Genomic DNA, 22,023 nt, shown 5'->3' with positions numbered 1-22,023 from the left:
CACACTGAGATTGAATTTCAAAATGAGTCACCTTCCCACCACGATAATAAATAGCCTACCATCACAAGCATATCCGACACAATACGACGTTCACAATGATTTGAAAAAATAATCATATATGTATGTATTAATATATATATCAGTCACATGCGATTATGTATTTCGCTTTTCCACCACACTGTGTGCGACCCTGTAGCAGACGGAACATGAACAAATAATTATGAGCCCATCGTGTTTAAATAGTGTCTTTTCTGTAACAAGCATGACAATACATTGTTCTACATTCTTCTTTCGGCGAATGCTTATGAGCTGATCTGCTGATGTGTTGCATAAGTAAGCGCGGGGTCATGTTGTGTGTGTGTGTGTGTGTGTGTGTGTGTGTGTGTGTGTGTGTGTTCAAGAGCAGGTGCCAACTCACCGTTTCAACAATGTCCACAATGTCACTTCGCACTAACGGTTGTTCAGTCACTAAAACTGATGCCGCGAACTGACAAGAAGCAATCAGGAAACAGAACCAAAAGACTGACACCACTGTGAACACAATGCAACAGAGGACATTTTGACCCCCCAACCCCCACCCCCACACCGCCCCCTCCTCCTTTCCCACCAATACCGCCCCCCCCACTCCCCTCCATGTTCTCCCCCCGCACCCTTCCCCTCGCCGCCTCCACCAATCCCAGGCACACTGTCATCACTGGCGAAGCGTGCCCTCCATGGGGAACGACCGGAAACGGAACCCTCGCAGTCGGCGCTTCCAGTACACGCATGCGTTTCGTCCTTGTCCTTAGTCCTTGCATTATCAACGCATGCTGTAGTGTGATTAATAAATAAATTATTGAATCGATCATCATGAGAAAAACGGCCAGTGAAAAGGACAATTACATAATGGATCATCATCAGAAATGGTCTCTACGAATGGATGAACATAGGTTGTGGTGGTGGTGGTGGTGGTGGTTGGAGATGGCGAGAAGTGATAATGATTACTCAGACATCGTACTAATGAAGATGTTATTCAGGGGTTGGGGATGAAAGGTTACAAGTATTGACACGCATTTCATGGTGAAGTCCGTCAAAAACAACAAACAAACATTTCAATCGCTTGTGAAAATATAGAAATTTCCTGTACAGAACAAATGGAAAGGGGAACAACAAACGACCAACCAAACAATTAGGCAGAAGAACACTCTTTTTTTTCTTCCTTTTTTTGTAACAACAATAGAACCTAGCGGACAAGGGACTGAATCCATCCCAGGGTACAGGCCACAGTCATCTACCCTGCTAAAATAGATGAGAAGTCGGGGGGAATCTCCTGTCCGCGTCGCTAGCATTGGCTGTTTAGATATAACGATCGAGAAAAAAAAGAAAAGAAAAAACAGGAAGGGACTGCACTTCAGGAACCGTTACTCTCAGCAAGATGCAGCTTCCCCCCCCCCCCCCCCCCCCCTCACCCCCTCTCCCCCTCTCCCTTCCTTCACACATAAAACCCGCAGGACTGGCGGTCATACCATTGTCTGACTGTGGAAAAACAAAAACAAAAGCTCAGTGTTAAACTTCTTCAGCCGAAACTTTGGTTCCTTTTACGTTTATTGTTGTTGTTGTTTTTTGGGTTTTTTTTTATCTCTGCAAGCCGACCCGACCTTATTACGAAAATAATAAGAAATAAATCTTTTTTTTTTAAAAGAAAGAAAGAAAGAAAGAAAAGAAAACAAGAAACATCTCAGGTTATCAAGTCAGATCTGTACAAGCTGGAAAGGAGAGACAGGGATGGAGAGAGGGGTGGTGGGGTAGGACCTGTTTGAGTCCCGCCACGTGAAGACAGCTGATGCCCGGGTGTCAGGTCAGTCAGTCCGCCCCCCCCCCAGACCCAGCCCCCGCTCCCACCCTCCACCCACCCCTCAAACCTTTCACCCCTCCCTCACCCCCACCAACCCCCTCAACTGACCTCTCCCCCGAGTTCAAACATAGGTATCTCATTGTCCTTCTATTTGCACGTGTACCCGTAATGGTGAGTATGAAGAAAGGGAGGAAAAGACGAAACAATGATAGAGGGATGGATGAATGGATTGATGGATGAACAGAGGGATGGGTGGGTGGATGGATGGACAGAGGGAGGGGGGGGAGGGGTGGACAGAAGGATGGTATGAATGAATGGATGGATGGATGGACATGGAAGGGGCTGTTCAAATGAAGGTTGGTGGTGGTGGAACAACACAGGAACACAGCACACCACCAGCAGCCGTAACTCTGGTCAATCAGTCCTGTCTAATGCTGGTGAGGTGCTTGCCGTCTCCCTCCCCTCTCCCATGCTGCTGCCAGCCAGTCAGTTTTGTGTTGTTGTTGTTCCACCACCTTGTGCACGTGCTGTCTGTGTCACTGTCTGCAGCACGCGGCACTGATTTAGTTCAATGTTCGCTTGACGAAAAACGACACCTTTGAAGAAACACACACAAACGGAAAAAACAACAAAAAAAACGCATGAATTGTCAACTTGGGATTAGTTCGGACAATGGAGATTATCGAGGTGGGGGAGGAGAAGAAGAAGAGTGTCATTGTATTATTTGTCTTTTTGTTTGCGCTTCGAAAATACTTGTTTTTTTGTCTTTTGTTGATGATGATTTGATATCAGAGCCAAGGACAGCGCGTCCTTTTCTTTTTTCAACACGTCTGTCTGTGCGTCCCCTGGCCACACGCAGTGGATTGGTTTGGTTGATTGATTGACTGATTACCCTGTTCACGCGGCTCAAGCTCGCTCGGCTCCATCCCTCCCTCCTCCCCATGATGACGAGGTCTCTCGTCTTTGAACGTTGGTACGCTGGAGCTGAACGACCCGTTGTCTGACGGCCTCAAGGACAAAGTGTTGAGGGTGGGGTTTCGGGTTTGGTGGAAGTTGTGTCGAAGAGGATCAGTCCTGGATGTCTGTCTGGGGGGGGGGGGGTTGGGGGGGGGGGGGGCATTCTCCAGGATGGAATCGCATGTAGGGGGAGGGGGTAGGGTGGAGGGAGCAGGGGGGGAGGAGAGGAGTCAGGAACAACTACGGCCGCGCGCGACCAACCAACACAACAACGTCCTTTTCTTTTGTCAGCAAGGAACCGTTTCAGGACCAGGGTTGAGCCATCGGAGTCACAAGTCTTCAGTGTCCAGTCAGCCAGCCCGTGGTGGGATTATGGGTGAGGTGTGTGTGGGGGGTATAGTTGATGATCAGTATGTTACGTTATGAAGGCGATAATGAACTGTTGTGGCCGTGCATCTTTGTGTTTTTGTTCTTTTAGGTTTTCTCGCTGTTGTTTCTCGGCTCTTTTTAGGAGTAGTAGCGGCGAGGGCTGAAGACCAGCCTGGTGGCCTGGGGCTTGAGAGCGTATCGGACCTGCACGTCGTTGACTGGTGGGAGGATCTCGTGGCCGTAGAATTTGGTGTTCAGCTCGGTGCGCTCACCCTCCACCAGGTCCAGGGTGAAGGAGTTGAGCAGGTTGATGAGGAACCACTTGATCTGCAGCATGGACATGCGCTTCCCGGGGCACAGCGACCCGAAGCCGATCAGCGGGGTCTTCAGCTCCTTGCCGTACTTGTAGAACTTGGCGTCCACGAAACGGTCATACTTGAAGGTCTGTCCACAAACACAGACAAAACAGAGAAATTAATGTATGGCAAGAAACTTACACAAGTATGGCAAGAAACCTACACACGTATAGCAATGAACTTACACACAAAAAAAATAATTATCGCAAACAAAAGAACATTCACGTCTTATTTTTGATTCAAGATGATTCCAACATAAATGTATTATGATATGATAAACGTAATTGTATAGCTCTGTCTTGTGCAGAGGAAACTCAAACTTTGACACCAGTTATCCTTTTTATGACTTTTTTATGATGAAGGAACTGGGGATTGTTATGCAGTAATTATGATTATGATTATTATCATTATCATTATTATTATTACAGGTAATTGTACAGTAGCAAATGTAAAGTCACGTGTAGAGCTGATGTTACAAAAATCAAATTCTGCTGTGACCTCGACAGCAAAAAGCAGATCCATGTCAACTTCAGAGAAAAGGCCAAGGTCGTCCAGAATTCTTCCCATAAGACTAGCACTGCCGTAAGTCAATGGGGTTTGGAGCAGTTTCACACACTGACACCTGATCAATGTCAACAATACAAATTTTGCAGTACCTCCACACTCTGAGATCAAGTCATTGTCTACAGTACATGACTATTAGACTTGTCGTTTAAATTACGGATTTCCCGAAGTTCAGTTTCAAGTAATAAATGACTGAATCGTTTTCGAAGAAGAAAAGCCAGTTCAGAAATTACGTCACACTGCACGCGAAAAGAAATCTATTGCCTTCACTGCAATTGAGAAGCAGGAAGGAAGATTCTGTCAATTCGACGAAGGTGACTCACACAAAAAACAGAAAAAAAAGAAGAAAAAAAAAACAACAACCTCGCATTGTAACAGAATGCCTGGCTAAGACATAGAAGTGAACATCAGGTTTCTGACAATGATGTTACATGCAATAACAGACAAATATGGTTTATATATAGATAGATTTTTATATATACAACGACCTCATTTCTCTCAAATCAGTTCCGCCTGTTTGACATTTCTCTGTTGCATGTGACAAATGACGCCATTTCACCAGCACGGATTTTTATTTTCTATGAACGTTTTTTTCTTCTTCTTTTTCTGCTGCTTTTCTTCTCCGCCCATATCAATAGCTGACCAGTGCGGAGAGGGTGTGTTGGTGGAGGGGGGGGGAGGGGGGGACTTAAAGGTTAAAAGGTGAAATGTCCCGTAGTCTTCCACGGCAACCGAGCCAGTGAATTCTACCCCATGTGTCTAGGGCTGGGCATAGGAAGGCGGGGCCCAATCCTCTCCTCCCGCCATTATAACCGTCCCCAACAGAAGTAAGGCAGCCATTATAACCGTCCCCAACAGAAGTAAGACAGACATTATAACCGTCCCCAACAGAAGTAAGGCAGCCATTATAACCGTCCCCAACAGAAGTAAGGCAGCCATTATAACCGTCCCCAGCCATTATAACCGTCCCCAACAGAAGTAAGACAGACATTATAACCGTCCCCAACAGAAGTAAGGCAGCCATTATAACCGTCCCCAGCCATTATAACCGTCCCCAACAGAAGTAAGGCAGCCATTATAACCGTCCCCTACAGAAGTAAGGCAGCCATTATAACCGTCCCCAGCCATTATAACCGTCCCCAACAGAAGTAAGGCAGCCATTATAACCGTCCCCAGCCATTATAACCGTCCCCAACAGAAGTAAGGCAGCCATTATAACCGTCCCCTACAGAAGTAAGGCAGCCATTATAACCGTCCCCTACAGAAGTAAGGCAGCCATTATAACCGTCCCCAACAGAAGTAAGACAGCCATTATAACCGTCCCCAACAGAAGTAAGGCAGCCATTATAACCGTCCCCAGCCATTATAACCGTCCCCAACAGAAGTAAGGTCGCCATTATAACCGTCCCCAACAGAAGTAAGGCAGCCATTATAACCGTCCCCAACAGAAGTAAGGCAGCCATTATAACCGTCCCCTACAGAAGTAAGGCAGCCATTATAACCGTCCCCTACAGAAGTAAGGCAGCCATTATAACCGTCCCCAACAGAAGTAAGGCAGCCATTATAACCGTCCCCAACAGAAGTAAGACAGCCATTATAACCGTCCCCAACAGAAGTAAGGCAGCCATTATAACCGTCCCCAACAGAAGTAAGGCAGCCATTATAACCGTCCCCAACAGAAGTAAGGCAGCCATTATAACCGTCCCCAACAGAAGTAAGGCAGCCATTATAACCGTCCCCAACAGAAGTAAGACAGACATTATAACCGTCCCCAGCCATTATAACCGTCCCCAACAGAAGTAAGGCAGCCATTATAACCGTCCCCAACAGAAGTAAGACAGACATTATAACCGTCCCCAACAGAAGTAAGGCAGCCATTATAACCGTCCCCAACAGAAGTAAGGCAGCCATTATAACCGTCCCCAACAGAAGTAAGACAGCCATTATAACCGTCCCCAGCCATTATAACCGTCCCCAACAGAAGTAAGGCAGCCATTATAACCGTCCCCAACAGAAGTAAGGCAGCCATTATAACCGTCCCCAACAGAAGTTAGGCAGCCAATATCACCCGGGTGTCGCGGGGAATTCGGACTAAAGTACCTTTCCCAAGGACACGACACCATGCCGAAACGGGGCCTCGAACCCTGATCACTGGTGAACACTGGGTCACAAGTCCTACGCCTGACATGATAATCTTGCCACAGGGGTGGAGGGAGGTGCTTAGAAATAATCTATCGTAACATTGACATGATAGTCATAACACATCTTGACAAAGCATACTCAAAAGAAAATAATAAATGGTCCTTATTCTTTTTTGAAAGAAGACACATGATTGCCGATCGGATTAATAAACATGTATTGTATAGCAGTGCATTGCATTGCGTTTGTTTTGTATTGTGTTGGATTGGATTGAATTGGATCATGTTGTGTTGGGTTGGGTTCATCATAAAATCAGAAGGGGGGGGGGAATGGGCGGGGGAGGGGGGGGACGGTTCATTCGCACTCGTTGTCCGCAATGTTTTGAAAAAAACATCTTTTTCAGGATAGCAATGTGGGGAAAGATGGGGAAATGGGGGAGGGGGGGGGGGGACACGGAACATGTTGATATTGGGCTGTTTGTTCGTGCTGGGGTTGTTGAGGACATCGGAGACCCTCTTTAGAAACGCCAGTGTCCACTTTGGGGCGTCCGTTTATTCTGGTGGGTTCTCTGACGTGCGAGTTGACTGACCAGAGCACTCGTTAGACCCAGTCCTGGGGAAACACGGCTCAAGTCATCCACCGCCCTCACTGTGTGGACATTACGCCCTGTGTCTGGGGCAGTCGTTGTTACGAGAGAGAGAGGAGGGAGGGGGGTGAGGGAGGTAGAGGGGGGAAATGAGAGTGAGAAGGGGGAAAGCAGGGTGGGGGTGAGAGAAAGAATGGAGAAAAGAGAGAGAAAGGGAGAGAGAGAGAAAGGGGGAAAGAGAGAGACAGTGTGACTGACAGAGATAGAGAGAGAGAGAGTGATGGGGTAAGGCAGTGACAGAGGAAGAGGGAGAGAAAGAGAGAGGGGAGGGAGAGAGAGATGGTGAAAGAGAGAGCAAGTGATATTGGAGAGAGAGAGAGACAATGAGAAACAGAGAAACAGACAGACAGACAGAGGCTGGGGAGGGGCGTGGGGGTGTCGATGATAGGAGAGACAGAGAGGGTGGTAGAGACACAGTTGTCAACGCTGGGTGGGAAGCCGATGATTGATTGATTGATTGACAGGCAACGAGTTGGACCGCTAACCAGGAAGGCTGCTGCCCGCATGTCGCATTAATTACTTTGCTTCAGGTCAAGAGGTCATGCTCGATTTAGAACCCACCCCCACCCCCCACCCCCTCCCCGACCTAAACTAAAGTCAAAATAAAAATAAGAAAGAAAAGCAAGTTCCCCAGAAAAAGAAAAAAAGCCTACAGGGATGTTCACGCTGTGTGCAAGGAACCATAACTTTAAAAGGTCTTTTCATCTGTCTCTCTCTGCCTGGTGATGGAGTCGTGTTTCCGTCCCGACATCCCCCCCCCCCCCCCCCCACACACACACACACACACTCATGGCTTCCTTGTCCTCCTCCTTCGCTCTTTCCTTCCTTCTTCCTCGATCTTTCATCATCATCATCATCATCATCATGGAGATCTGTCGCTCTCTCTCTCTCTCTCTTTCATCCTCCCCTCCCCCCCTCCCCCTTCTCTTCACCCTCTGATGTGCCTCCTGTAGTCTCTTCTTCCTTTTCCTCCCCACCTGACACCTTCCCCCTTCTCTCCTTCCTCCTCGTGCGTTCATGTGACGTGTGTGTGTGTGGGTGTGTGTGTGTGTGTGTGGGAGGGGGGGGGTATTGTGTGTGTGTGTGTGTGTGTGTGTGACGCTTCCGCCTCCTGCCTTCCCCCTCCCACTACCCCCCCCCCCCCCCCCCCCCCCCCCCCCCCCCCGACACCCCCCCCCCCGACCCCCGCCCAACCTTCTTACCCTCATCCACCACCACCACCACCACCACCACCCTTTCCCTCCCTTGCCACCTCTTTGTCAGCCACGTTGTATCTCCCAGCCCCGCCCCCCTGCTCTTACCCTATTCCATCCACAGCGCCCCTCCCCCCCAACCCCCTCACCTCACCCTCAGCCCCCATACCCCCCTATCCCTCCCTTACCTGCATCACTGCTATCAGGTCTCTTCATCTGCTTCATTCCCAGTGCCGGTCCCTGCCCTCTGTCCCTGGGACTGCCTCTCTCTCTCTCTCTGCCTCTTTCTTTACCTGATTCAACCACCGACCCCCCCCCCCCCCCTCCGCCCCTCACGCACCTACACTTTTTCTGTTGTTGTTGCTGTTCTTCTTCTTCCTCCCTCTCTAAACATGGTTTGTGGACAGACACAAGAGTGTTGAACACACACACACACACACGCACACACACACACACACACACACACACACACACACTGTGGGATTGTTTGGGGAGAGGAGAGGGAAGCAGAAGAGGGGGGGGGGGGGGGTCAGTGTCAGTCGTCCTGCCGATGTCCGCAGGGTTGGGATGCTTAGGCGGCTGACGCGGTGGAGGTAATGGGTGGAAATCTAACAGCAGCCTCCTACCCTCAACCCAGCCCCCTACTCTGCCTGCTGCCCCCCTATCCGCCGTTACTAGCTCTGGCTCAGTCCAGAACCCCTCCCCCCTCCCCAACTCTTAAACTCTCTCTCTCTCTCTCTCTCTCTCTCTCTGTCCGTTGAACATTTGACTTTCTCTTTTCTGGCTTCTTCAGGTATCTGGTGTTTCCCTGTTATCTCTCCACATATTGGATGAACTGGTCTTTCTGAAGGTGTTATATATATATATATATATATATATATATATATATATATATATATATATATATATATAGCTCACCTTCAGCTCTCAGGTAAGTCTCGTTTAACCAGTTTATCCTCACATTGCACACCTGTCAAAACGGGTAGAAGAAAGTGCAGGGACGATTAGAAAGAAGAATGAAATATATTACCACTTGATGAGACCATCAGAGGTCTTCAGGAATACTTGTTTCTTTGTAGCTTTCTTTCTAGTTCTTTTTTCTTTTTCTTTTTTTTTTAAATATCAATGAAATGTGCTCCATCTGTCTTTCCCTCACTGGTCCTTTTTCCCACATCAACGTGTGTCACAACTCATGACAATCTCATGTGGAGTGTTTTGTACATGCCCTTCCCCACTCCTCTCCCCAGCTTGTCTTTTTGTATGTGTGACTCCCGGTTGTACGTTTTTCACGTGCAATCGTGGAGTCATGTATGTGTTTGTGTCACTGCTGAGCAGAGTTTAAAATTTCTCTGTTCTGTCAGTGACACTTCTCTAGGCTTTTCGCCCGCGGCCTTCTTGGAGGAAGGTCGTGCCTGTTTGGTTCGGGGCTTTTTACCCAGCTGGTTGGCACCTTCATGTGAGGATCGCTTTTCCTCCTGGTGGCCATGCTTCTATGTTCTGTGTGCTCCAGCTCAGAGGGAGTGCCCTGCTGGACGTGTCTTGTCTTTGTTTTGGTTTATTTCCAGCGTCAGGGTAGTGGTACCCGGTTGGCAGCATCCCACTTCCTGTGCCATTTGTCCTTCCACCTGTGTCGGCCGGGTGGCATTGGTGCTTCAGTTGTCAGCAGTTTTCCCCGCTGCCCTCTTCTCGTCACTTTCATCGTGTACCCGCTTTCATCGTGTACCCGCTTTCATCGTCGTTTTCTTCAGTCTTCGTTGTCCACGTCATCGTTATTTGTTTTTTTATCATCTGGTGTTGTGCAGAGTGTTTCAGGTTTTCTTTGTTTATCAACTGTCCTGAGTGCACAACATTCTTCAGACTGTTTTTTTCGCTGGACGGACGTGTCTTCAAGCTCTGTGTTGTTGTTGTTTTTTTTGTTGTTTTTTTTTGGGGGGGGGTTGTGGGTTATTTATCCATTCTGTTGTCGTCTAAGTGTATCAGTTGTTGTGGCTGGGATTGTGGTTAGTCAGTTCATTTGGCAAGTTCTGTGTGTGACTGAATAAATGTATGTAAACCATGAATTATTTTAGTCTGTGTTTGTGTTGTCTGGGTGTTAGTGCTGGGTTGGGTGGGGGTTTCTAGTCCGCTCTCTTACAGAGCGTGACAAATGGTGGAGATGCGGGGTACTTAGGTTAGTTAGGGTGGGGGGAGGGTGTGACGTCTTGTTTGTTTTTCTTTTTTCTTTTTTTTTAGGGTGAAGTTTTACTGAGTAGTGGTTGAGTTCCTTTTGAACTTTATTCAAAGTACACTGATATTATTGCCCGTTAGTGAATTAATGTTAAAATATTTTTTTTGTAACCAATTGCCGACTAAACTTAGATATTCATCTTTCTTTTGGTTTTGGTTCTGTCACCCAGCCCAGTGGTGAGCTTCTTTAAATCTGTCATACAACTATTGTTGTTTTTCAGTTATTGTCAGACAGCCAAACTGACTTTGAATAATGCTTTCATTGACAGGAAAGTGGTAGGGTAATCTCCCTCGATTTGTTTTGTATGTAACATTTTGAGCAGTCATTTGTGCATGTCTTTCTGTGTCGCCATTTTACCCTGTGTTGGGTTCTGGTCGTAGGACCAGAGGCGTTTTTGTTCGGTACTGTCATGTGCCATTTGGGGTTTGGGGCTTTTTGCCCAATTGGATGGCACCCTGATGTGAGGATTGTTTTTCCTCCGGGTGGCCAAATTCTGTGTTATCGGTGTTTCTGTGTTTGCCATTTACCCTAAATTATGGGTTCTGGTCGTAGGACCAGAGGCGTTCTTTTTGTTCAGTTCTGTCTTGTGCATGTCTTTGGGAGTCACCCTTCACCTACCTTTTGGCTGTCAATAAATAATGAATAACTTTAATTACAACATGCATCATTTTGTTTTCAACAGATACTTCATTTTCAACATGTATTTTATTTCAACTGTTAAATGTGGATATTGCTGATTAATTCAGTTCTTTCTATTGAAATGGGATTACATGAACTTAATTTTCCTTTTTACTTAACCATCAGCATTATTTTACGAGCTTTTAACTTTACTGTAGGATCAGCAACAGTTCAGCACTGCAATGCCTTTTGTTGTGTGGACTTTTGCAACATGGAAGTGGGATGTCTGTTGTGTCAAATGTCTTGTCATACATTGTGACTGTTTGTTTGTTCCAAATTTAAAATTTGAACTTATGTGGGGGGTATTGTCACAACTCATGACAATCTCATGTGGAGTGTTTTGTACATGCCCTTCCCCACTCCTCTCCCCAGCTTGTCTTTTTGTATGTGTGACTCCCGGTTGTACGTTTTTCACGTGCAATCGTGGAGTCATGTATGTGTTTGTGTCACTGCTGAGCAGAGTTTAAAATTTCTCTGTTCTGTCAGTGACACTTCTCTAGGCTTTTCGCCCGCGGCCTTCTTGGAGGAAGGTCGTGCCTGTTTGGTTCGGGGCTTTTTACCCAGCTGGTTGGCACCTTCATGTGAGGATCGCTTTTCCTCCTGGTGGCCATGCTTCTATGTTCTGTGTGCTCCAGCTCAGAGGGAGTGCCCTGCTGGACGTGTCTTGTCTTTGTTTTGGTTTATTTCCAGCGTCAGGGTAGTGGTACCCGGTTGGCAGCATCCCACTTCCTGTGCCATTTGTCCTTCCACCTGTGTCGGCCGGGTGGCATTGGTGCTTCAGTTGTCAGCAGTTTTCCCCGCTGCCCTCTTCTCGTCACTTTCATCGTGTACCCGCTTTCATCGTGTACCCGCTTTCATCGTCGTTTTCTTCAGTCTTCGTTGTCCACGTCATCGTTATTTGTTTTTTTATCATCTGGTGTTGTGCAGAGTGTTTCAGGTTTTCTTTGTTTATCAACTGTCCTGAGTGCACAACATTCTTCAGACTGTTTTTTTCGCTGGACGGACGTGTCTTCAAGCTCTGTGTTGTTGTTGTTTTTTTTGTTGTTTTTTTTTTGGGGGGGGGGTTGTGGGTTATTTATCCATTCTGTTGTCGTCTAAGTGTATCAGTTGTTGTGGCTGGGATTGTGGTTAGTCAGTTCATTTGGCAAGTTCTGTGTGTGACTGAATAAATGTATGTAAACCATGAATTATTTTAGTCTGTGTTTGTGTTGTCTGGGTGTTAGTGCTGGGTTGGGTGGGGGTTTCTAGTCCGCTCTCTTACAGAGCGTGACAACGTGTTCATATTTCTGTTATCATTGCTCTCTTTTATGATGATGACTATGATAACCGGTGATGACGACAATGGTTATTATCATTATCGTAGTTGTGATCATTACATTTTTGTTTTCTTTTAGCATTTAAAGCGCTCTGATCTCCACGAGAGTCAGAGCGCTATACAAGCGTACATTATCATTATCATGATTATTATCATTGTTATTATTATCAACATTATTAAGATCACCTGCTGTGGAGACGAGACAAGTGTCGGCCAGCCTGCCAACATGCCCTCTTGCCTGGGACACTATTTGCCCACCAAACACAGAGGGGGCCAGTTCAGGGGGCAAGATATATATAGGGCCTCGTGAGTTAATTCTCTTCACGGACAAACTCACGCCGGCGAAAGCCGCCGGTTTAACCCCTCAGCTGCTGCTGACAAAGATGTTCAGTCAATGAAGGGCAGTCACCTCGATGAGATCAGACAGAACTTACAGATCAGGATGTCAGTGAAAGGCTGTCACCTCACTGAGATAAGACAGAGCTTACAGGCCAGGATGTCAGTGAAGGGCTGTCACCTCAATGAGATAAGACACAGCTTACAGTTCAGGACGTCAATGAAGGGCTGTCACCTCACTGAGGTAAGACACAGCTTACAGTTCAGGATGTCAGTGAAAGGCTATCACCTCACTGAGATAGGACAGAGCTTACAGGTCAGGATGTCAGTGAAGGGCTGTCACCTCACTGAGATAAGACAGAGCTTACAGATCAGGATGTCAATGAAGGGCTGTCACCTCACTGAGACAAGCCAGAGCTTACAGTTCAGGACGTCAGTCACCATTCTGCATTCGGAATTCTTCATCTCATCAAGGCTGCATTACATTTTTGATCAGCAACAAACAGTGACGGCATTAACATGAGCTGGGAGTGTACACAAACACAGGCAGCACTGGTTTCACCACGGGTTACCAGAGAGGAGGTTAAGCCGCAAGCTGTGTGCGCCAACCCAGCGAGGGGACAGTAGAGGGGAGGGCACCTTGCTGATGTGGTATTCTGGTATCCCTTCACTGTTTGATCAGGGCTGGGGGTGGGGGACCTGGGGGCCATGACTGAAGAGAGAGGGAGGACGTGGTGGAGAGAGTCAGGGAGTAGGGAGGAGGGTCCAGGGGTGTGTGTGGGGGGTGGGGGGTTGGGGGTGGGAGTGGGGTCTTTCACCTGTTAGTCAGGAGGGTTATTCTGAGGTCCAAGCGGGGCGCTCTCCTCCAATCGATGGAGAGCCGTTTGCTTGTGTTGTCTTTTTTTTTTTTTTTTTTTTTAGATGGGGGTGGGGTGAGGGGGGGTTAGTGGGAGGGGAAGGGAGGGGTGCGGGGGGCAGGGCAACGTGAGGACAGTGACACAAGAGGGGAACGGGTCTGGATGTTTCCTTTGTCCCCCTCCGTGTGTGTGTGTGTGTGTGTGTGTGTGTGTGTGTGTGATGAGTTCATGAGAACAAGAGAAAAAGGAAAGAGACTATAAACAGCATCAGTAGATTCCCCCCCCCCTCCCCCCACCCTCACCCCCCAGGCCCGATCCCCTGCCTCGTCTTTTAAGCAGACTCAGCAAGGCTTGAATCGTGTCTGCCAGTGAGTAATGATATAACCCTTTTATCGTCAAGGGACCTGATGCGGTATTTGAGATCTATGTCTTCAAACCAGATCCATGCTTTCAAAGACAACATAACCTCCCCCATTATGTTGTGACGAACAGAGCCACTGGTGTAGGAGGGGAGGTCTGGGTCCCGCTCTTCCTGTTACCCAGCCCTGGACACAGCCAACAGGAGTTCCCTGCCCCTGGGGCTGAAAAGGCTTTTGGGTCTTTTCTTTCTTTCTTTCTTCGACATCACAGTGTCAGAGAATCGTAGGGAGTTGGATTAACCTTTTGACATGACCTGTCTCCTTTAAGAACTCCCCCACCATGTTGAAATAACAACGCCTGAATATTAATCCACTTACGAGCTCAAACCAGGACCAAGTCGGTCCGTTTTCAAAAGTCGTCGAACTTGTAAGCCCTTCATAGGTGATCAACCGAAGGTCAGGCGACTGAGGAAGTAGACCAGTTCTGCTGCTCACCCACAAGCCCCGTTTGTCAGGTAGCTTTAGGGGGTGACCCCGTTTGTCAGTTAGCTTTGGGGATGACCCCTCACAGTAGGCGCTGGGAAAATAGATTGCAAAGACGATGATATATGGAGGGGGGTGGGGGTTATCTGGTAAGTCCTTTTTCAGCGATGCTTTCCTATTCTTTTATCTATTTATTTTCCTTTTTCTTTTTCCTCAAAAAATATTTTTGAAGGGGGTGGGGGGGAGAGGTCAGGAGAGGTGGAGACTGTCTCTCTGAGAATGGCGGAGGGGCTGACTGGCTGACTCATTTTGAGCTGCACAGCTGAAAGCCCATCTCCTCCCACAAACGGATTTTCTTGTTGAGTCCCCCCTCACGCCATTCACCCCGGACCCTAAACAACAAACTTTTAACGCCTTGTGTAAGGTTGACCTTGTGAATGTTTTCCTTCAGTGAATTGTCGGCGCTCTGAAATCAGCAGCCATAGGTAAAGATCTTGAAGGAGGAGAGACCGAAAGTAAGTCATATATGAAAGAACTTGTGTGTGTGTGTGTGTGTGTGTGTGTGTGTGTGTGTGTGTGTGTGGTGCGCGTCTCGCGGAACGCACTTCGTAAATGACAAGGATTCAGTAACGATCAGCAGTGCCATCATCATCATCATCATCATCATCATCATCATCACCAACACCACCACCACCACCATCATCATCATCACCACCACCACCACCACCATCACCAGCAGCAGCATCATCATCAGCATCATCATCATCATCATCATCATCATCACCACCATCATCATCGGCACCTGCAGCAGCAACCTCTTCGACCCTCAGTTATGTTTGAACAATGGCCAGCAGGCGCGTGACTTGCATATCATTATCTGTATATCATCCCTGTGTAAAGGTGATCCTCCACCACCACCCCTCCTCACACACACACACACACACACACACACACACACACACACACACACACACACACCCTCTGCCTCAGATGAACTCATCGATACATGTACACACACGTGCGCGTGGGGGTCTGATCGGTCCTTTTGATCGCGTCATTATGAACTCCGAGGGCGATGTCAGACGCCGGTTTTTGGAGGCACAGAGAAGAGTCAGCTGGACAAATCACGTGGTTTATTTCTCTCGTGCAACACGTGAGGAGGTGGATGGTGGGGGGGGGGGGGGACGGGGAGCGGGTAGGATTTAGCTGAGGGGATTTTCAGGTCATACGTTTTTCTTTGATTTATGATCCATGACTTTTTTTTTTTCTCTTGTTTGAAGAAGTGCATGCTATTCTTCGTAAACGAAAAAAAAATCTTATTCATTATTTCTTAAAACATGGGTGCTGGACAGGCAGTAATGCGCGTGGGCTTTTGTCACGATCCTTGTTCGTGAATCACGTAGGGGTGGGGCGGAGGGCGGGGGGGGGGGAGGAGGAGGCTTGACTCTTTGGCTGCGCTGTTTGCTCGAAAAGAATGACTCTCTTCAACTCTTCATTGGCGTCACATCCATTTCTGCTTGGTAGATGCCTGACCAGCAGCATAACCTACCACGCTTAGTCAGCTATCAGGCCTTGAGAGCCTGCATATGTATTTCTAGGGTAGGTTTTTTTTTGCCAGAGGACAGCACTTTTGTTGCCATGAGTTCTTATTCAATGCGCCAAAGTGCGTGTGCCACACAGGAGGGAAACTCGGTTTATCGCCTCATCCGAACAGTCAAACTTGGGAGACAGGGGGCAAGAGTGGGATTCGAACCCAGACCCTCACGGACACTGTACTGGCAGATCAGCAAACGTCTCAACAATTCTGCGCACCTTGCTCCCTCAGCTTATCAGAAACGAATTACTACTACTACTACTACTGCTGCTGCTGCTGCTGTTGGTGCTGCTACTACTACTACTGCTGCTGCTGCTTCTACTACAACTACGACTACTTCTATTACTGCTACTGCTGCTGCTGCTACTACTACTACAACTGTTGCTGCTGCTATTGCAACTAATACTTCTACTACGACGACGACTGCTACCCTTACTGCTGCTGCTGCTGCTGCTGCCACCACTTCTTCTACTACTACTACTACTACTACTACTACTACTACTACTACTATTACTACTACTACTATTGCAACCACAACTTCCATCCACTGACCTCTGGGTTCTCAAAGATCTCGGGGTCCATGTGCACTGCCGGGGGGTACATGGCCACCTTGTCCCCCTTTCTGACGGTGTAGGTCTGGCCGTTGGGCATGGTGAAGGGCGTGTCCTCCACCACCTTCCGCACCATGAACACACCGCTCGAAATGCGCAGGGTCTCCTTCAGGAAGGAGTCTGCAAGCAGCACCGCACAGCGAGACACATGTAGGGAGATGTGCTGACACAGGGACCAAGCCAACCACCAGTTGTGTAGTGCTTTTGGAAGGAGAAGGATGACAAGAAGGAGAGGAGAAGAAGGAGGAGGAGGAAGAAGAGGAGGAGGAAGAAGAGGAGGAGAAGAAGGAGGACGAAGTAGAAGAAAATAAGAAGAGGAGGAAGAAGAGGAGAAACAAGAACAGGAACAAGAAGAGGAGGAGGAGGATAACGAATAAAGAGAGGAGGAAGAAGAGGAGGAGGAAGTAGAAGAGGAAGAAGAGGAGGAAGAAGAGGAGAAGAAAGCCAAAAGGAGAAGGAGGGTGGCGGTATCAAGGGGGTGGAAGGGAAGGGAGGAGGGAGGGAGGGAAGGAAGTGGGGAGCAATAGAAGGCGGACACACGATATGTTTAGAGAGAGAAAAGGGGGAGGGGGTGGAAGAGTGCGGAGACAGAGAGAGGGGGAGGGAGAGAGGGACAGAGACAGAGACACAGAGATGTAGAAAGGAGACAGACAGATAGATCGATAGCTAGATAAAGAGACGGAGAGAGAGAGAGAGAGAGAGAGAGAGAGAGAGAGAGAGAGAGAGAATTGGAAAGTGAGACAGACAGCGAAATAGAGAAGCAGAGGCAGACAGACAGATACACAGACAGACAGCGAATCAATCCTACATCAAACCAGCATGTTGGACACTTGCGTATTTCAAAGGTCACTGCCACACACCTGATAGCTTCTTTTTGTTTGTAACGAACGTCACAAAGCGTAGCGCTGAGCATGCAGTGTTGTTGTAACAAAACATATAGAATTCAGCCAGATCGTATCATTGTTATCATGACAAAAAAGAATTAGAAAATAAAATAAAGATAAACAGCGATAGGCCAGGTCAAGGTCATCAATATGACTCATCTTCCTGTAGGAGAGGAACAAGATGTTATTTTCACTGATTTATTTATTTATGTACTCACATACTCTATATTGTTTTGAAAAGGGAATTATTGGATGGGAGAGGAAAATATGCTAATTACTCAGCTCTTTCTTTCTTTATATATTTATTTATATTTATGTATTTATGCTACATCGTTATCAAAATAAATCATCGTATGGAAGAGAAGCATGCTGACTGGTTATTTATTCACTTATCTATCTATCTATTTATCTGTCTATCTATCTGTATACCGCCTGATCGGCTGTTGGGTTGATGGGAATATCAGACATCTGCTTCTCCTTTTTTCAGCAGCAGCAGATAATTATGGTGTAGCGCATATGGATAGGATAGCACGCTTTGATGCCTCCTTGAAACTGAAACTGATGATTTCATTCCGTATCGAAATGTATCTCCCCATGGGAGAGGAGGATGCTGATTACTATTTTACTTATTGATCCAGTTGTTGGTTTTCTCTGCGTCCTTTATTTCATCACATGATTTGTCGTTGGCTTTTTTTTCTTGTTTGTTTGTTGCTTTTCTTCTTCACATTTCCTCCTTCAACGTACACTATCTCATTTGTCTGTATATATTTATATACTTATTTGCTTTAATTTTATTTTATTTTTCCCCCCTTTTCTTGATTATTACTAATTGATAAACTGATGGTTATTTTCACAGCTGAAGAAACCTTTTTGTTTTTTTCGTTTTGTTGTGTGTTCTTTTTCTTCCTCCCATTTTACACAGCCAACCATTTTCCATCTACACAGCAGAAAACACAGAAAAGGAATCGCAGACATTTTTTTTTTTTTTTAACAAAAAACGGGGAGTTCGGGGGGGGGGGGGGGGGGATAGGGGGGTGAGGGGTGAGAGAAAAACAAGAAATGAAAAGAAACGAAACAAAACAAAGCGACAAAAACGAAACTAACAACATGTAAAAACCCCAACCGCCCAAACTGACCCAGCAGAGGCAGCTTGTCGAAGTCCTCCAGGGTGAAGCGAACCTCCTCCTCCTGCCCTCCTCCCCCACGCACACGCTTGGCCTCGATGGCGTCGTTCAGCTCTCGCGTCAGGGCCTCGCGCACATGGGGCTTCTCGAGCAGGTGGTAGACGCACCAGTAGTTGACGCGGTAGGTGTTGTAGTTGACGTGCAGGAAGACCAGGTTGTGGCCCACGATGTCCGTGCGGGACTGGCCCTGCTGCAGCATGTGACACGTGGCCAGCTTGATGTACTCAGACACGCCCTCCCGCTGCATCATGTCCGTGGCCTCGGGCTGCTGGCACAGGACCTGGAGCGCCTGGCAGGCCTTCGGGAAGAGCCACACGGGGACGCCCAGCCACACGTAGTTGAAGATCTTGTGGAAGACGTCGAAGCTGGCGTGGAAGTCCTTCGGCGTGAACTGCTCCACCTCCTTGACGCCCTGGGCCCGCCCGAAGATGGTGTAGAACATGGCGTCGAACAGAGTCTTGGCCGTCAGGCTGCGCAACCCGTCCTGGGACATCCTGCTCTTCCCCTCCGCCCCCTCCCCCCGTCCAGAGGAAACATTAGCGTTCAGGTCTGCCCTTTCCTCCTGTTCCCGCATCTTCTGGAAGGATCTCTGCAGGTTGCTGGCGAAGTTTTCGAAACCCGAGCTGAGGTACTTGCCGTTGACCTTCTTGCCGGCCTCGGAAATCACCTTGCGGGCGTTCTTCAGCTCGAAGGCGAAGACGTTGTTGTTGACCTGCTTCTGGATGGGGTGAAAGTCGAAGTTCTTCTCCTTGGCGAACTGCTCAAAGCAGTGGGGGTCCATGACGAGAGTCATGTACTGGTTCAGGAGGCGGATGGTGAAGATGTCGCCAAGGGCCTTCTGGGAACGGTGCAGGAAATGCACGGCATGCCGGGAGAAGTCGGCGCCGTTGCCCCACAGGAAGTGCCCCGGCACATAGGGAGCTTCCCCCTCACGTCTGGAATCAAAGAGAAAATAAAGGAGGGGTTGGAGGTGGAGAGAAGACACACCTTTAATCGACCCCGTTTTAACTCACTCAATACGGCCAGTCCTCTCTTCTCCTCTACACAGACCCCTCGGATGTCCAGTAGGTGTCTGAATGACCCAACCTTTAGCTTCCGTCGTCAGAACTGTGGTATTCTTTGTCAACATTCACCTCTTCAGTGTAAGAGCCTTCTGCTTGCAATATTTTGATGATGGTAATTGGGATGAAACGCTGTTAACGTCGTCTCTTTCGCCGTTCGTATGGAGAAAGTTAATGGACCCCGTTTTAAGCTATGCTGTGTACATACAACAAACGAAAAATTGTACTGTGCATGTGTCAGTACTGAATGATGAAGTGTTGAAACTGATTCTTAGATACCTTCCGTGTTTTTTGTTCACTGCTTGTGCCGTCTCGTGCTGCTCTTGTCAAACTTTTTTTTATTTCTTCTTCTCTTTCGGCTTCTGCTTTTTCTGCTTCCCCGTCTCATTGTTATCAGATACCTACTGCATCAATTTATCATGAACGACTGCAACTGCTATTACTTACTGTTGTTTATTAACAATATCAGTGAGGGTTTTCCTTGTAAATGCAAAGATAAGCATACACACACACACACACACATACACACGCACGCGGCACACACACACACACACACACACACGCACGCACGCACACACACACACACACACACACACACACACACACACACATACTCACACACACACACACACGTGCATACCTGAAACGGAAGATGTACTTGAGGTAGGCGATAGTCAGCAGGATAGCAGCCACAGCAAGGTAGAGAGTCACGGCCACCATTTTGATTCCGTTCTTTGTTCCAGCCAATCACTGTGGAGATCTCAGTCACGTGATCACGCTGGGCCAATGAAAAATCGTCAGTGAAGACAGCTTCCCCGCGCTACCTATATGTTGCGATGTAAAAATCTACGTCTGCAGTGAATGTTTTCCTTTTTTTTAATTTTTTTTTTTTTAAGAATATGTTGTTTCTGTCTGTAACTGAATACGTGACTCTTCCTTTTATTTCAACTGTCTTTGAATGTTTATTACTCAGTTTCACTCCACCCACATCCAGAAAGAAACGTTTACTGTACGTTGACTAAAGGTGACTTGAGGTCTCAACTGTTTTGATTTTCTTCTGCTACGAACAATTTTGCATGACTATCATGGAGATGTTAGCAAGCAGAATGGCGGTGTATGGTGGTCAGGTGTTCAATCGCTTCGACGTGGTGACGGTTCGATTCTGGGCAGTTTTGTTGGCTCGTAACAGGAAGGGTTTCTCTCTGACTTCAGGTCTGAAATGAAAAACATATTCATAGAAGGGACAATAATAAAGAATTCGGGGGTGGGGGGGCGTGGGGGGGGACATAACAGTACAGATTTGGTTTTGACAGTAAAAATCGGTTAGGACTCACAGAAGTTGCTGAACCACACAAAACCAATAATGATTACAATTTATAGCAATAAAGTCACACACACACACACACACACACACACACACACACACACACACACACACACATTCGCGCGATAAACTTTTTTTTTTTTAATTACCATTATTAACAACAACTTGCATATTTGTAAAGTCGATCAGAACCTTTTTTTTGTAAACTAAAAAGACACTAACAAGAAAAATATAGGTATGTATTCGTAAAACACGTTTAGAATAATTGACAATTGATAATATACCAACAGTAAACTTATAACGGAAAGAAAGCATCGACAAATAAAAGAAAAGAAAAAAAAAATATCGATTTCAAACTGACATTTTGTAGCGCGACCTTACGACAGCAAGTTGATTCATAACAGAAAATGGCTGATGTAGGAATCTGTCCAGAGACGATGTTTCAACCGTGATGAGAAATTTAAAAAAAAAAAAAAAAAAAACTATACAGCACACACACACACACACACACACACACACACACACACACACACACACTACACACATTCAGTCAATTCATGTTAACGAAAGCTGACATACAGACAGACAGGTAGACAGACAGAGACTTCAAGAGTTGCCGTACCACTCTCTCTCACACACACAAATAAATCAATTTTTCACGACTCGTCATTCACAGAGTCAGGCACCAAGCGAAAACGCTTACCACAGCGTTCCTGTGGGCTCCGTTCAACCATGCAACACCGTCACCAAAGTCTTGCTCAGAATAGTCTATGTGTGTGTGTGCGCGCGCGCAAGAGAAAAACGCACAGAGAGCGAGAAAGAGAGAGAGAAAAAAAGAGAGAGAGAGTGAGACAGAGAGAGAGAGGGTGTGGGAGAGAGAGGGGAGAAGAGAGAGAAAAGAAAGAAAGAAGGGGTGTGGTGGTGAAGGTAACAGAGAGGGAGAGACAGAGAGAGAGAGACAGAGAGAGAGAGGGAGAGACAGAGAGAGAGAGACAGAGAGACCCCGCTCCTTCTTCCCTGTCACACACACACACACACACACACACACACAC

General features: G+C 47.2%; 1 protein-coding gene across 1 annotated transcript in view; it reads right to left on the bottom strand.

Annotated features, from left to right (window-relative positions):
- Positions 1 to 2,953: 2,953 nt before the first annotated feature.
- LOC143299644 (cytochrome P450 7A1-like) overlaps positions 2,954 to 22,023 on the bottom strand; it is a 34,440-nt gene continuing 15,370 nt past the window's right edge. The window contains exons 2-5 of the mRNA XM_076612949.1: positions 20,288 to 20,861; positions 18,539 to 19,521; positions 16,460 to 16,638; positions 2,954 to 3,604 (exon numbers count right to left, since the gene is read on the bottom strand). Of these exons, the coding sequence (XP_076469064.1) occupies positions 3,299 to 3,604; positions 16,460 to 16,638; positions 18,539 to 19,521; positions 20,288 to 20,367 (1,548 nt within the window). The 5' untranslated portion in view covers positions 20,368 to 20,861 and the 3' untranslated portion in view covers positions 2,954 to 3,298. The remainder of the gene's footprint in view (positions 3,605 to 16,459; positions 16,639 to 18,538; positions 19,522 to 20,287; positions 20,862 to 22,023) is intronic.

This window comes from Babylonia areolata, chromosome 25 (genome assembly GCF_041734735.1).
Source record: "Babylonia areolata isolate BAREFJ2019XMU chromosome 25, ASM4173473v1, whole genome shotgun sequence".
NCBI lineage: Eukaryota > Metazoa > Mollusca > Gastropoda > Neogastropoda > Buccinidae > Babylonia > Babylonia areolata.
Note: the sequence above shows the minus strand (reverse complement) of the source record. Positions and strands in the feature narration are given on the sequence as shown.